Source organism: Balaenoptera borealis, assembly GCF_965194805.1.
Source record: "Balaenoptera borealis genome assembly, chromosome: 2".
NCBI lineage: Eukaryota > Metazoa > Chordata > Mammalia > Artiodactyla > Balaenopteridae > Balaenoptera > Balaenoptera borealis.
The window spans coordinates 157,369,491-157,384,722 of record NC_138867.1 but is presented as its reverse complement, the minus strand read 5'-3'; the positions used below and the strand labels follow the sequence as shown (position 1 = coordinate 157,384,722).

The 15,232-nt window shown below is 53.6% G+C and overlaps 1 protein-coding gene and 1 long non-coding RNA gene across 7 annotated transcripts in view; one reads left to right on the top strand and one right to left on the bottom strand.

The window, feature by feature from the left end:
• NEURL1B (neuralized E3 ubiquitin protein ligase 1B) overlaps window positions 1-15,232 on the bottom strand; it is a 42,633-nt gene that overhangs the window by 27,100 nt on the left and 301 nt on the right. The window contains exon 1 of one of the 3 annotated variants that reach the window (XM_082380876.1): window positions 6,220-9,290. The exons of the other annotated variants lie outside the window; for them this stretch is intronic. Within the exon in view, the coding sequence (XP_082237002.1) occupies window positions 6,220-6,514 (295 nt within the window). The 5' untranslated portion in view covers window positions 6,515-9,290. Of the gene's footprint in view, window positions 1-6,219; window positions 9,291-15,232 lie in introns of those variants that run through there. 3 annotated transcript variants of the gene reach the window in all.
• The window catches only part of LOC309623742, a 45,798-nt gene continuing 43,870 nt past the window's right edge, over window positions 13,305-15,232 (top strand). For all 4 annotated transcript variants that reach the window (XR_014241513.1, XR_014241514.1, XR_014241515.1 and 1 more), the window contains exon 1: window positions 13,305-15,227. This is a non-coding gene — a long non-coding RNA (uncharacterized lncRNA). The remainder of the gene's footprint in view (window positions 15,228-15,232) is intronic.

The window sequence follows — 15,232 nt, the reverse complement described above, 5'->3', positions numbered from 1 at the left end:
GGCCTGGGAGGCTCAGAGCGCACAGCATGGGGAGAGGGAGCCACTAGGGGCTTCCAGTGGAGCAGGCCGGCACTGCCTGTTAGGGAGGACCCCTAAGGCAGAGAGGAGGGTGGACACAGAGCCAGGCTGTGGGCCATCTCCGGAACCACAAGGATAAGAGTGAGGGCCCACTGGACAGCAATACCGGCAGGACAAAAATCAGACGAGTGGGGGAAATACTGCCCGGGTGTAAACCATCAGGAGAGGCCACCCAGTACAGCAGAGCCTGCGTTCTCCACGCACGCTCTGGCCTTGTACCAGCCACCCAACCCTGGGCGGCAGTTTCCTCCTGTGTCTAACAGGCCGGATTCTCTCCAAGGTCCCTGCCACTGGCAAACTCTCCAGGAAACATTAAATAGGACCAGAGATCAAAAGCACCAAAGACCGCAAGCCACCCTTATTTGATTATTTTTATCTCAGCTCCCATCACTGTTGTTTTTCCAACCTTATCTCTCAATCAGAGACTTTCTTTACAAAACTGGCTTGGGAATCCTAAGCAGATGTTCCTTCAGAGTGGCCTGGCGATTTCAATGGATGCTGGGGGTGTGGAGAGACACTGCTTTGTTACTACAAGGGGATGTTTCCTGCTAAACCAGCTATATGTCAGGATAAAAGGCAGCCAAGTAACCAGCGAAGTTTACATATTTGTTTAATTTTGATTATATGATCCAACTTCCTTCAGGGAATGAGGGATAAACACTACTTTTCCCTCCTCTGAGGCCAGAGTCCCGATGTGAGATAAAGAAAACCAGAGTGAAAAAGTCTCTAAGAGGATGTGTTATTTACACAAATTGAAAATGCTTAAAATGAAAGAACAAAAAGCAATCTCCAAATTGTACACCAGCGTCTGCTTTTAGCTTAGCTCAGGGAAAACAGCTTCTACATGAAACAGAAAACTGTGGCCATGGACCCCACGGGCCTCGGAGAACATCCTAGTTCAGGGATGTCAGTGGAAAACCTGAACTTTGTCATTTAAATTACAGCAATAAACACTACAGCCATATTAGAGAAAGTTTGGGAAGAAGGAGAAAATTTCCCCTCTTCTCCCCACATTCACACCTTAACTCACATTGCATTTTTCATCTTCCCTGCCTGGCCCTTATCCACGGAAGAACCACTGGCTGTGCCCTCACTAGGCGCCATGTCTTGGGCCGGATGTTTTGATACAAGGTTGTAGTTAATTCTCAATACAAATTCCCACCCACAGGATTATTGTCTTTATTTTCCAGGAAAAAAAACTTCCTGCGGCTACAAGGAGATGTGAACCCAGCTCTGTCTGACCCCAAACCAGTGCTCTTTCCTCCTGTCCTGACTTTCCTCCATAAGTAGCCCAGAAGTACTAAGCCCTAAGTAGTACTGAGTACCTTTTCTAACTTCCTTGCAACCAGAGCACACATTTAATTTTGCCTCCTGCCTTTTCTTTCCTAACTCAACATTACATAAAAAGTATTTTTTCCCACATGGCTCCCAAGTATTCACTGTTCTGTTTCACGACTGCAGAATATTCTACTGAGAGCCAAAATGTCCCCTGCCGTTCCCCTCCTGGTGATCACTTCAGCTGTTCCCCCACATGGCTGAGTCCATGGGCACAGAGGTTCCTGGCTGCTGGTGCCAGGACCAGATTTAAATGGATACCCTGTCACTGGTGAGAAGGTGTCACCTTCTGCCAGGGAGGGGCCCCCAGCCCACGCCAGGGACCAGACCCTTTCCTCCCATGCAAGGCCGAGTCCCCACTGGCCTCGTGCGGGTGTGCCTCCCTCTCTCTGGCCAGGAACTGGGTCTAGAGACTCTAAGAACAAGGCAGGGGGAAGGAGTTTCTATGCGGTGGGAACCGAGGGGAGACCTCTGTAGTCTCTTCCTGTGTGTAGGAAGGAGGGGACAGTCCTGGCCCACCCCTCATGGTTAACCAAAGGCTGCTCCAGCCCCTCCAAGACCAGAGGGGAGGGTCTTTCCAGCGTTTAGTCAAGGAAGCAATGCCCCACTCGAAAACGTACGAGTACAGATTTTGGAGGGTGGGTGATGAGTGGCTGTGGGGATTTAGGGAGGAGGGAGCTCTGTTCTGGCTAAACAAATGTTGCCACTGCCAGCCTTGGGCTAGTCCTTCGGGAAGGCAAGGGGACATCAGAACCGCTCCGCAGGCTGCTGCTCTGTGGTTTACTCACATCAGTGCTTTAGAACGACCCTCACGAGCTCTGGGTTCGAGCCCGTGCTTTGCAGCTAATTTGTCTGAGGGGCCTTTGGACAAGTCACCATCTGTGAATAGTGTGTGAATGCAGAGCCTCGTCTCGGGCTACTGGGAGGGGCGATGAGAGCACAGAAAGCTCCCAGCAGGAGTCCCAGCACACGATGGATGTGCACTAAACGTTCATTCCCTCCCCTGCAGGGAACATCAGGTCCAAGCCCTGGGTAAGCCCCTCACTCCATCTCTCCCACACTTTTATTTTCTAAATCTCAATGTGAGAGGCGGTTAAAAAGAGCACAGGCTTGGAGTCAGACAGATGGGGGTTTAAATTCTGGTTTTGTCGTTTCGTAGCTGTGTGATCTTGAGGTACGTGCTTAACTTCTCTGCCCCGCCCCCCAACCAGACCTAGGAAACTGGTAAGAGTCATCTCCACCCTGCACGATTGCTGTGAGGACGAATGAGGCCAGCTGGTCAGACTCGGTGTGTGGCACGTAGTAGGTGTTCACTTAACACTGGGTTTTCCCCCCCCACCCCCTTTAGTTACCTTATTTAGTTTCTTTGCCGAGAAAAGGTTTACTCCTGGGTCGAAGATGGCTACTTGTAGGGTCAGGGGAATATATCCTGCAACGTTTCTCCCATGGAGGGTTGGTAACCTTGGCCAGGAAAGGCCTCTTGAAAACCCCAGGGTCACTTTCCCTGGGTGTCCAAGGACAGAGGGCTATTTTTAAGCCATCCCAGCAGCGTCCCAAATGTGCACTGTGCCACCCCTGAATGATGCCCGCTCATCGCCCCAACCCAGCCTTTCCTTTGATCTAAAAAGAGCCCAAGGAAATGGCATTTACTGCCAGGAGGGTGGCAGGAAGCAACAGCTCCAGCTTCTCTGGCTGCCGAGATGACGGCCTCCAGCTTGCTGGCATTCAGCAGATGGCATTCTGGCTGAAATTTTCAGCAGATTCCGCCCCACCGGGAAAGGCAATTGCCAACTGCGAGGACAGTCTATTCTGCCCCCTCCCTCTCACCAGAGGATTTAACTAGCCTTTTACTGAGCCTCCGTTATGTGCCGGCATGGGCCTTTGTGTATTGAGTTTACATTCTTATAACCCTGCAGGGTAGGTTTTACCACCTTCATTTTCCAGAGGAGGAAACCAAGGCAGCAAAGCTGGGCAGTGGCAAGAGAGGGCCAGGCTCTGGCCCTTCCTCCCATCCCTGCCCTCTCTCCAAGGCGGCCGCCTGTGGCCTTTGGGGGCAGGGGTCGTGTGCCTTGCTAAGCGCGATGACAGCTGTACCGGCCCCTCTCCCACCGAAACACACCCACACTCCACTCACACAATTTGATGTACAACTTCAGGGGCTTTCTGAACCCGCACAACATCGAACCTCAGACTGTGGACCTTCAGTAACAAGTCTCTGGTTCAAGTGACAGAGGTAGGAAGCAACAGGGTGCACGTGTGTGCGTGCGCGCGCGCGCGGGCTTTAGAGAGGAAAAGGCAAGGCTGGTATTTGGCAAGGCTTCCCGTCACCCAAAGCAGAGCAGGGATACCAGTCTCCTCTGGCAACAGAAAGCAACTTTTCTATTGGTAGGTTTGAAAGTGGATTAGAAAAAAATAACCAAGCCTCCTTCACCTCTGCCAAAAAGGGCAGTGACATGCACCCAGCAGACAGACGCCAGCCTAACGGGACTTTGTTCTCTGTTTCAGAGGCCTGGTCGGCCAGCACCCAGGGTGGAAAGGGGCCAGCCCACACTTGGAAACCACCACCCGCCTCCTCCCCGCTCCTATTCTCTGCAAACAGAACCCGGTCAGCGCAGTGCAGCCGGAAAGGCACAACACTCCTGTCAACAGCTGCAAGGAGGCCCAGGAGGGAGGCCGGAGGTCACACGACACTGCTCGTTGGGAGAAAAGCCCTCTCCTTCCAGGTCTAAGTGGCAGCCCTCTTGGCTCAAGTGGGCTCAGATGCACTGAGTTCCCGGGGGGTGAGGTCATCCCGACGACCCCTCCAAGCGTGTTCAGCAGAGTTGGGATTCCCAAGCCGGCTCCGACCCTCTGCTGGGCCCCTCGGTCGAGGTCTCTTCTTGATAAAGGGACCCAGGAAGCTCCAACTTCAGAAGCGCCGGCTCCCAGGGTTAGGACCCCACTGCTGCAGAGGGTGGGGGGAAACGTGCCCTCATTCCTTTTCAAGTACATCACTTCCTCCTTCATCTGACATTTAAGGAGCGTCTGCTCCATGCCAGGGCCGCGCTGGCTGCAGGGACACACGCGCTGACGAGTCCCACACAGTCCCTGAGCCCAGAGCTGAGAGACCAGCAGGGGGGATGGACACAGACACCAGGACCGCACAGAGTGGTCAGCACGGAGGGCTGGGGCCATGGGGACGCTTCTCAGCGGGGCCACTCTGCAGTCTGAGGAAGAAGTGGCTGGGGGTGGGGCATGATAAAGGATGGGGAACTGTGTTTCGGGCAGAGGGAACAGCACAGGCAAAGGCCTGGAGGTGAGAACAGGCTGAGCGCACTTGGGGAACTGCAGGGAATAGAGTGTAGAAGGGAAAGGGGAGGGTGGAGAGGGAGTCAGGAGCTACATCACAAAGGGTCTTAAAGGCCTAGCAGAGGAGGTTAAGGTCCTCAAGAGGGCTCCGGGGGCCACTGAAGGGTTTGAAGAAGGGAAAGAGCCTCTGAGGATCCATCTCTCTGAAAAATGAGATTCAAGTCCTGGGTCATCCCATAGAAACTGCCCGTTCCTTTCTTCCCTGCCTATCAAAATGATCCGGCACAGCAGGAGCGGGAAAACCAGTCCAGGTTTCAAACGTAGCTTCCAACCGCTGGCAGTCTTGTCCCTTGGCTTCTCCTCCAGGCAGCTTCTGGCAGCTGCCTGCTAAGCCAGCTGATGGGCCAGCTCTCTCCTTCTCTTTGCCCTGATGGCAGCCACTCCCCCAGCCTGGGTGGTGCCCAGAAGCCTGGCTGTTCACTATCCTCAGCCCTAGATAGGCACCTGCAGGGTCCCTGTCCCACCTTTGAAACAATAGGTCCACTGGCCCTGCTTTTCAGGCTCAAAAGCCGCTGGAAACTCTCCTAGAACACCAACTGTTCTCGCCTCTGGAGCTGAGGAAATGCTCTTCACAAACCCCATGGCTGGGTGGTGTTTGCTGGCCCCGAGGGGTGGGAGCCCACCTCTGTGGCACTCCCAGTGTGTGCCAGGGGCTCACCACATGGCCCATTCACTCATGGCCACACCCTGCCAGGTGGCTTCCAAGTGAAGAAACTGGGGCCCAGAGAGGCGGACGTCCTGGCCAGAGACCACCCAGCCTGTGAGGCTAGTGCCTGTTTTTGAATCTGGTCCTGTCTGACCCTGAAGGTTGCATCCTTCCTGTTTTATGCCTCATTCCTCCCAAGGTCTCTCGCTTACCCCCTGACCTACAAGGAAAAAGTAGGCTATGTACAAGAGGCGTAAGCCACCTTCTGGGACAGAGGTGGAGTGAGGCCCTGGCTTGGTCTCAGAGAGGGGCAGGTGTGGTGGTGGATGTCATCAATCAGCCTGTTTTGAGCAACTCAAAGGCCACAGGTTGGCAGAACTTGGGATGAACAACAAGCAGCATCTTAAAAAGGAAAACGGTGGCAGATTATAGCAGGGGGATGGAGGGGGTACTATTTGGTCCTATTGCTCCTCTCCTTTTCATCAATTTCAGGAGCACAGATTCCTTGCCTTCAAGGAATCCAAAGTCACCTCGGGCAAAGAGGGTGAGACATGCCCATTTACAGAGTCCCCATCTTATGTTGGCTCAGACTTCTCATGGAGTCTCCTATTTATTCCTCATCACAACCCCATGAGGGGGTCACCATCATTCTCCCCATCCTAAAGATGGGACATGAAGGTTCAGAGAGGGGAAGTGACTTGCCCAGGGTCACTTGGCTTACATATAGAAGAACTGAGGTTTGAACATGAGACTACCTCCAAAACCAGTGCTCTTTCCACCATCTCTCTTGGGATTCCAGCCAAAGACCCCATCTGTGATCTCTGTGTGACCCTTGGCAAGGCTCTTGTCCTCAGTGTCCTGATCTGCCAAATGGGAGGTGGGACATGGTGATTCTGAGCATTCTCTGAATTTATGCGATGGGTGGGCATCTCCTTGGGGAAAAGGAAAGAAAACACGCACCTGAGGGATATAATTATGATGTAAACAATGTGTAATGTTGAGGATGTAAACAGAACACACTTGTTTAATAGCTGTGGACCTTGTGCCGACTGCCAGTACTGCCCCAGACACCACCACCCCACCCATATCCCCAGATGGTTTACTCATTAAAGAACTCTCTCCCCTCTGCCCAGAGGTGAGACAAGAGGCCAGCTCTGAGCTGCCCTGAGTCCTGGTAATAAGGAGAATGAAGGGGAAGGGATGAGAGCGAGCTGGCACTGATATCCAAGAATGGCTGCTGCTCAGAAGTACCTGCTGTTAAGTGTGGAAAAGTGCTGAGGCTGGGAGGTCACAGGGGAGGAAACAGACCCAGAAGGGGGCAGGTGGCTTCATCTTTCTGTGCCTCAGTTTCCTGATCTATAAAATGGGGCTAAAGCCTCCCAACATGCAGAACTGGCAGGGGGATTAGAAAAGTCAGAGATTAGGAAGGGCCCTCCATGCGTTCAGCAGATGAGCACTGGCTAGCACTTCCTATAAGACCCCGGGGTCAAAAGACACCTTAATGGACAATTCATCCCGGATCCATCTGATGCTCTAGTTGCCTCTACAATGTCCATGTCAAGTCCCAATTGGGCTAAACACCAATGCCACTCTGGCAAAGGGTACTTTCTCCCCCACTGCCCTCATTCCACTTCCAGATAGCTTCCACAGTTAGAAAGTTCTTCCTTTGACTGAGCTGAAATCTCATGTGATGTCCACACACGTCTGGTCATGTCTGTGTTTAGTCCACAGTACCCTTCCCTATCAAGTCTGCTCCCCTGCCTCATGGATCTGCAGGCAGCTCTCAGGTTCCAGGGGTACCCAGGCTATGTTGCTGGGGATCCTTTGCCCCTCTGGGGCTGACATGGCCCTTGCTTTGCTCTCGAGAAAACTCCCAGGACATCAGTCGTCCCCTGGCCTGCCTTGAAAGGGGGTTGGAGAGCTACACATCAGACTTTGGGAATATCAGCTGGGGTCCCCATAAGCTACCGGGAGAGTGGCCCCACCCTGCCATGCCTAAAGGTGGGATGTGAGATAAACAACCTCAGAAGTAGGTGAGCAACTAAAAAGAAATCTGCCAGACAAATCTAAATGCTCACAAGTTTCTGCTCAATACTATGAAGCCTTCCAGGGCAAATGTGAAATGCCCCCCACCTGACCCCCTGTCTCGACCTGGCAGTCATCCATCCCACCTCAACATTGCTTCCTTCTAGTGGGAATCATGTTGGAATACCCAAGCTGTGTGCCCTTAGGCAAGCTACTTTCCCTCTCTGTTCTCTCAATAGTTATATGGGACTAAAAATAGTAGCTCTCTCACAGGGCTTGTCCTGAGGGCTAAATGCAGGTACCTGCTGAGAACAGTGTCTGGCACAGCCTGGCTGAGTGATACAAGCTAGTGGTTATTATTATTCTTTTGTGTCTGTCTCCCTTGGGAGTACCAGGCCCAGCAGGGAGCAGGGGCTTGTTTGTCTAGTGAATACATAATCATAACAGGTGCCCCCTGTGAACACTCACTATCTGTCAGAAGCTTTGCAGGCCTGAGACGTAACATCATTATCTCCTTTCTGCAGAAAAGGGAATCAAAGCTTAGAGAGGTCAAGTCGTTCGTCTGGATAATAAGGGGCAGAGCCAACACTCAGACCCAGGGATGGAGGCCCCCAGCCTGTGCCATTACCAACTCTGTTAATAATGACAGCACACCAGGGAGACAGGATGCTCCTGGCCTGCAGGAAAGCCTGGGTGCAGGGCGACAAAGGGCGCTCACCTTGGCCCCAGGCCCTTGCTCACCGACTGGTAGGGGCTGCCTGGAGCTCTGGGTAGCAGCCGGGCTCAGGGGAAAGGATGTGGGTGCATGGTGACACCTGTCAATGGGGGGTGGGGATGGCCGAGCACGGGCCAGCTTTTACCAGGCAGACGCATCAGGAGCCTGAGCCCTAGTCAGGCAGGAGGGAGGGGTGCAGAGTTCCCGTTCACCCCTTCTCCTCCAGGGCAGGATTCCCAGAGGCCACCTCCACCTTTTTAGTTAGAGTCTCCAGGCCTGGGGTGAGGTGAGCGGGGTTGGTGGATGGACCTTTTCTATGGGCAGCTTCATTCTGGCTGCTGGGGACAGAGGCGATTCACCTTCCCAGGACAAAGAAGGTAAGAAGGTGTGCCTGCAGGAAGGACAGCTTGTGGGGAGGGGGGGCTCAGGAGCTCAGGATGAGGCCAAGGGGCAGCAGCCCCAAGAAGCCCCAGTGGGTAGCGCCCCATAGTGATGGGGGAAGGGGCTTTGGGGTCAGGTAGGCTTGGGATCAAATTCTGTTCTGCCACTTCCTAGCTGCCCGACCCAAGGCAGGTCTCATGACCCTTCTGAGCTCAGTTTCCTCATCTGTGAAGTGGGAGACTACTTCTGGAAGGCTCGTCCTGATGGTTCAAAGGGGATGAAACAGAAAAAGGGCCTGGCATGGGGCGGGCATGCTGCAGCTCTGACCACTCGGCTACATCCCCCAGGTGGGCGCTCACAACCTACCGCACGCTGGGCCCCTTCCTCTTCCCTCTCTGCTTTAAGCTCTCACCACACACCTGGCTTCTGGGCTTCTATTTTAAGCCCTCATAGAGCACCACCAAGTACAGAAAGCCCTTTGGTCCAAAAGAGGACAGAGCTGACTCTTCTTGCCCATGGGGAAGATTAAACAGCCTGTTCTGAGCAGCCTTTGCGGCCCAGACCAGCAAACACAGCACATCATCCTGGCGGGGAGTGTGGCATCTGAGAAAGCTAAGTCTTCTGACTGCAGGCCGGCCTGCAAGAAACCCCTCTTCCTCTGACCTGACCTCTACCCACCGCTCTGACCTCATATTGCCACCCCCACTTGCACTGGGACCCCCGAACTCTGCAGCTCCCCCTTCACATGCCCCGTTCTCCCTCCCCTCAGGCCTTTGCACATCTAACCCTCTGCCTTGAACAGCCTTTCCCATTCCCTTGTGGCTAACTTCTCTGCTTTCTGGTCTCAGCTGGACAGCACCTCCTCCAGGAAGCCTTCCCTGCATCCTCCTCTAGGCTCTCACAGCCCCCTGGGCTTCCCCTCCCCCACTTACCAAACTGCCCTGTCCCTGTTAGTCTCTCCCACTAGACCTGGAAGTTTGGTGAGCCAATGGAAACTGCAAAATGCAACCTGCCAGGCAGATTCTTCTCCTCAGAAATGAGATGTCTTGGACAGGGCTCAAGGAACCCTTGGGAACTGCTGTCAGTGCTATGAAAGGGATGCCTCCCAATCCAGCCCCTCAGCTCGGGGCTCGTGGTCACCTGGGGCAGAGCTTTCAAGGCAGGAAGTGAAGGGCACTTGTCAGCCAGCCCCGTCTAGCAACCCCAGGGGCAGGCCTGAGGCCTCTCCTGTCCATGGTGGCAACAATAACCATGACAGCGACTGCCCTGGGCATTGTGCTAAAGCCTCCGCCTGCTCTGTTCCGTTTAATGTTCACTCCCACCAACTGCGAGGGAGCTACGCATCCTCCCCATTTGCAGGGAGGAAACCGAGGCACAGAGAGGGAGGTCCTTGCCCAATATCACTCCCCTGGGAAATGGCCGCGCTGAGATTTGAACCCAGGTAGCCTGACTCCAAGACGCATGTCTAGACCCGGACACCAGACCTCCTGCTGCTGTAGACCAGTGAGTGGGCTCACCATATCCCTTAACCACTGTGACCCACGGAGAGAAATGCATTTGACATTGTGACACGCAACACGCACAGGTGCACGCACATATGCACAACTGAAGCCAAAGTTTCTGAGGCAAAAATACTCTTCCTACGTGAATGCACTCGATATTTTATTTTTTATCTTATTCTATGTCATTCAGATTTTTTGTAAAAGGTGGTCGTGCATGACCCACAGTAGACAGACAACAAGGCCAGGCCTTGTTCGGGGTGTTGGGCATCGGCCCCTCCTTCTTTGAGGCACAGGGTAGCAGCACCTTATGCTCTGCAGTGATATAACCAGTCACGTGACCTGCTCTACTAGAGCATTCTATCCTTCTCCCACCAGTGGCCAGCTCCACGGGGCCCACCTGTGGCTGTCCATCCCATTCAGGGCTGAACCCCAGGGCTGGCACACGACATGTGCCCAACAGATGTCAGATAAGTGAACGAAGGTGCACAGTCAGGAAAATGCAGAGCAGAGCACACCCCAGGGTCACCCAGCCTGGGTGCACGGCACTTAAGCGGAGATCAGGATGGCTTTGGTGCAACTGAGCTACAGAAGACCCTAAAGGCAGGCAGAAAAAGATGACATTCGAATGGGGGAGGCAGACATTCAGTTGGACTTTCCTTCAGATGTCGCCTCCTCCAGGAAGCCTTCCCTACCCCCCTTTCCTGCCTGGGGAGAGAGAGAGGGAAGGGAGAAGAGGTGGGATCAGGAAGAGGGTAAAAACAGAGGGAGGCCCTAGTTCCTTCTGGCTCCAGATTCTCCACAGGCAACTTCTCCATGTTTCCTATACATTGGACAGACCCATTCCTCTTCCTCACTTCCACTGATGGATTAGACTGCTCCACCCTTTCCCCCAACGCCCACCCCAGCCCCCAGCATCCTCGTAGGCCATCACCAAGGAACCTTGATGAGTCAGGGCCCCTGACCATGTGTTGACAGCCTGGTAGGTTTCAGGGCTGTTGGACAAACCACTATCACTTTGAGAGGCTCAGGCTCAGGCCTCTTGCTCAACGGGGAGGCTATAAAAGTGATTCTTCATGACCCGGTGGGAGAGAGGCAGATGGGGCCAGATAAGGCGGGCAAGCCCAACCTAACTTTACGTTGTGACTGGGTAAAGGAGGAAGAGCGGTGCAGAGAGAGAGGGGAATGTCACTGGTTGGGTCATCCGTGCAGCCGCTGTGATGGCTGTGAGAGTGACAAAGGCTGCTGTCCTCCCTAGAGCTGAGACAGTCCAGATCCAGGGAAAAGAGAGGCTGCCGGGCCCGCGGAGCATTACCGCCCACTGCCAGAGGGCAGCAGATCTGACCCATGTAGGCCCAGTAGCCACACGGTTCCGTATTCAGGTCAAATAAAGAAAGAGGCTCTATAGGGAAGGCATCTGAGTGGCCCCGTAGGAGCAGGTGCTTCTGGTCTGGACGTAGCATTTGCAGACTGACCATCTAGGTTAGGAAGATCGGTCCTCCCCCTTATACCGGTGAGCCTTTGTCCTTTACCTCTCCAAGCCTCCATCTGCCTCCCTGTAAGATGGGGATAAATATAGCCCCTCTAAAGTGTTGTTATGAGGATCTGGAATAGGTAATGTGGGTAAAGCCCTTGACTCAGGGCTTGGCACAGAGCAGGGTCAACACGCTTCCCTCACTCCAGAGCTCCAGGATACCACTCACTGAACTAACACTAGAAAGGGCCGTTGACTTGGTCAAGCATGGACAGACTTAATGATTAAACCCAACCAACAGTTTGAATTCAGCCTCTTCTCCAACCAGAACTACGGGTGAGCCCCAGAGGCGTGTGGAGGGAAGGGATTGAAACGTGCTGGTGGGAGAAGGGAGAGAGTTCCTCCTCCCCATCCCCCTCCCTGCTGGAATTGTGCCCTCCTCTCCCCCCCACCCCAAGCATGTTTACACTTTTCTTTTTTTGCTTTGCAAAACCCAGAATAAGGCTAAAGGAGCGCAGAAAAAAGGACCATGTAGTATTACGAACAAGACAGACCTGGGTCTGCTAAGCCCAGCTTTACCACTGCCTTACTGTGTGAGTTGGGGCAGGTGTCTCAACCTCTCTGTGCCTCAGTCTCCTCATCTGTAAAATGGAGGAGAATGGCACCTTATTTTGCAGGTCTGAACTGCAACTAGAAAGGGAATGGGTAACGCACACAGTAAGAGCATAGCAAATGCGAATTCCCGTGCTGACCCCTGCACACTTGTTTACAGGGCATTGATCTGAATTGCTGATGCCCTTTGTGAGGGCCACCAAGGGGCTTCCCCTCAATCGATCATAAAAGACATTCCTTTTTGGGGGCATTTCCTTATTGTATACAATAGCATGCCAGGTGTACTCTGGGGCACCCAATAAATGGTATCTGAACCATGGATGTCAGGAGAAGACTGCAGGACTTTGGAGCTAAATAAACCTGGATTCAATCCTGGTTCTGCCAACCGGATGACCCATGTGAAATGGGATGAGTCATTTTACCTCTCTGAGACTTGGTTTCCTTATCTGTAAAATGGAGATGATAATCCCTACCTTGCAGGGCTGTTGCAAGAACTAAATTCATTCATTCAGCAAATATTTACTGAACATCTACTATGTCCCAGCCACTGCTCCAGATGCTGAATATACCACAGTGAATAAAACAGGCAAAATCCTCCCTGGGGAGACAGACGATAAAGAGCTAACTACATGTACAGCGTGGCACATGGTGAGCCATGCTAAGAAAAAACACAAAGCAGGGGAGAGGGAGTGGGAGACGCTGGGGGCAGGGGCCATGGCAGGAGCTGCGTGGAGCAGAGACCTGAAGGAAGCAGGGGGAAACTATGTGGAGATCTGGGGTAAGGATGTTCCAGGCAGAGGGATCGGCAAGTGCGGAAGCCTTAAGGAGAAGCATGCTTGGCATGTAAATGAAGCCACATATGCAGGAAGCCTGGCATGGAATCCAGGTGCTCGGCAAATGCCAGCTCTCTATTTCAAGTCCCGTAGAAGGAACCCCACGCATGTGTCCTTTTCCTGAGAACGAAAGCACAAGGATTTCTACAGGGCAACACTGAGCCAAGTGTTCTTTCAGCCTAAGATGCAGGCAACATGTGAGCTCCACCACCAGTTTTTGGGCTCCTGCCAGGCACCAGGCTCTGGGCTGGGTAATCAGGGATACAAGACGATTAAGACGTGGGCTCTGTCCTCAGGCAGCCCCAAGGCGAGTCGTAGAGACGGGTGATGACAATGCAAAGTGGTCTGATGAACAAGCAGAGACAAGAAGGTATTTAGGTGGCAGAGCAAAGGTGTGGGTGGTCAGGGAAAGCTTCCTGGAGGAGGTGACAACTGAGCTGGGTTTTGAAAGATGGACTAGACAGTGAAAGGATATTCCAGGTGTGGGGAGTATCATGTACTGAGCACAGAGGTGCAAAAAACGGCACAATGTGTGTGAGAAACTAATTACAGGCAGGTCAGAAAACAATAAATGGTTCTTTGTGGTTTTGACACCTACAGCCTGATGTGGCACAGGAATGCCAGTTCCATCTCCTTCCTCAAACTCAATGCAAGCTTCAGCACCAGTGGAGTTTGAATTTTCCACGATTAGCTACTGCCATGAGTAACCGACCTTAACCCCAGGCTCCCAGCCCGGGGTGGCCCTGTCCACAGAGAGAGGGCCAAGTGGGATGGAGAGTACATAAATATCCAGCTATATTTAGCCCGCCTGGCGTGCCTCTGTCCCTTCATCTACCCCAAGGCTGACCCACAGGTGGCAGAATGGCTTTTCTACTAGAACAGCATAAACATTTCTTAATTAAGAAATCCCACAAAGGGGCTCATGTCTTTGTGGCTGGGAGGACATCTGCTGCTCTATTTGCCAATATCGCTGGACACCTCCAGACTGGGTGGCGGGTTCTCCCCATCCCCATCCCGTCAATAGCCCTGGCCATAGGAGGCGTGGCCACTCTCAGGTAAGAGGACCTGGATTCAAATCCCACCTCTGCCACTGATTAACTGGTGACGCTCTGCTGGTGACTCCGCCTCTCAGAGGATTTGTGCAGTGGCCTGAAAGCTGCCCAGGGGCTTATAAAGTAGAAGGAGGGGCTCCTCTCCTATAAGCGGGCCTTGGGAATGTGGGGCTCAGCACCATCCATTTCAATCCCTTCCAGGGGAAGAAATAATTATTTTTTGATATATAATTATGAAGGAGAGAGCTATATGGGACTGTTAGAGCATAGAGGAGGTGATACCTCCCTCTCCTCCTAAAACCTCACATATGTGTCTCTCACCTTCTGCCTAAAGGATGCTACAAATGCCCAGCCTTAAGGCAAAATAAAGATCTATTCTAAAGACTTGGCAGGGAGGAGGGTGGGCAGGCAGACATGGGTCCCAATCCAGACCCCCTCCCCACTAGCAACATGGCCTTGCATGTGTCATTTCGCCTCCACTGAAACTCAATTTCTTCATTATAAAATTGGAATACACACCTTTACCGTGAAGCTTCTTTGCATACCGCGCTGGGGTATGCAAAGTGCCAGACACTGAGCCTCCAAGCCTTTGAGCAGCGCTGATCTATTCCCACAATTACCAGGTATTTTCTAGCAAGGCCTCCTCTGTCTTCACACCCCCACCTCCTCCCAGCTCTGGATCCCCTTACTCTGGCTCCGGAAATTCTGGGGCGGTGTTAACTAGGGGGCGATGCGCTCGACAGCGGCGACTGCAAGGGGCTAGAGAGCTCCCAACTGAGCCGACACCAGAGGGGGGCGCAGCCAGGGTGCGCGTGGGAACGTGGCCAAACCAAGGCAGCATGTACCGCGGGGGCGCTGAGCGGCTGGTAACTGAGGTACCCCTGCGAGCACCCCCCCACTCTCAGCCGCTGCAGTCTCGGCACAATGGGCGGCTTTTGGCCGTCGGAAGCCCTGCGGAGCCTGATTCCATTCACCCCCCCGGAGCGCCCCGGGCTCCTTCATCAGCGCCCTTGGGCTGGAACAAAGGCAAGGGGTCGCGCAGCATCGCCCCAACAGCCCCTTCGCGCATCTGGCCAAAGCCGGGAGAAAGAGCACCGGGGTCCCCAAGGTAACCAGGACGCGGTACCCGCCCTCCCAGAGCGCAAAGCTCAGCCGCTCCGCGCGCGCTGAGCCGGGAGTCGGGAAGCACCGGAGGTTCCAGCCCGCCGCGCCCGCCGAGGGCTCCAAGGGTAGG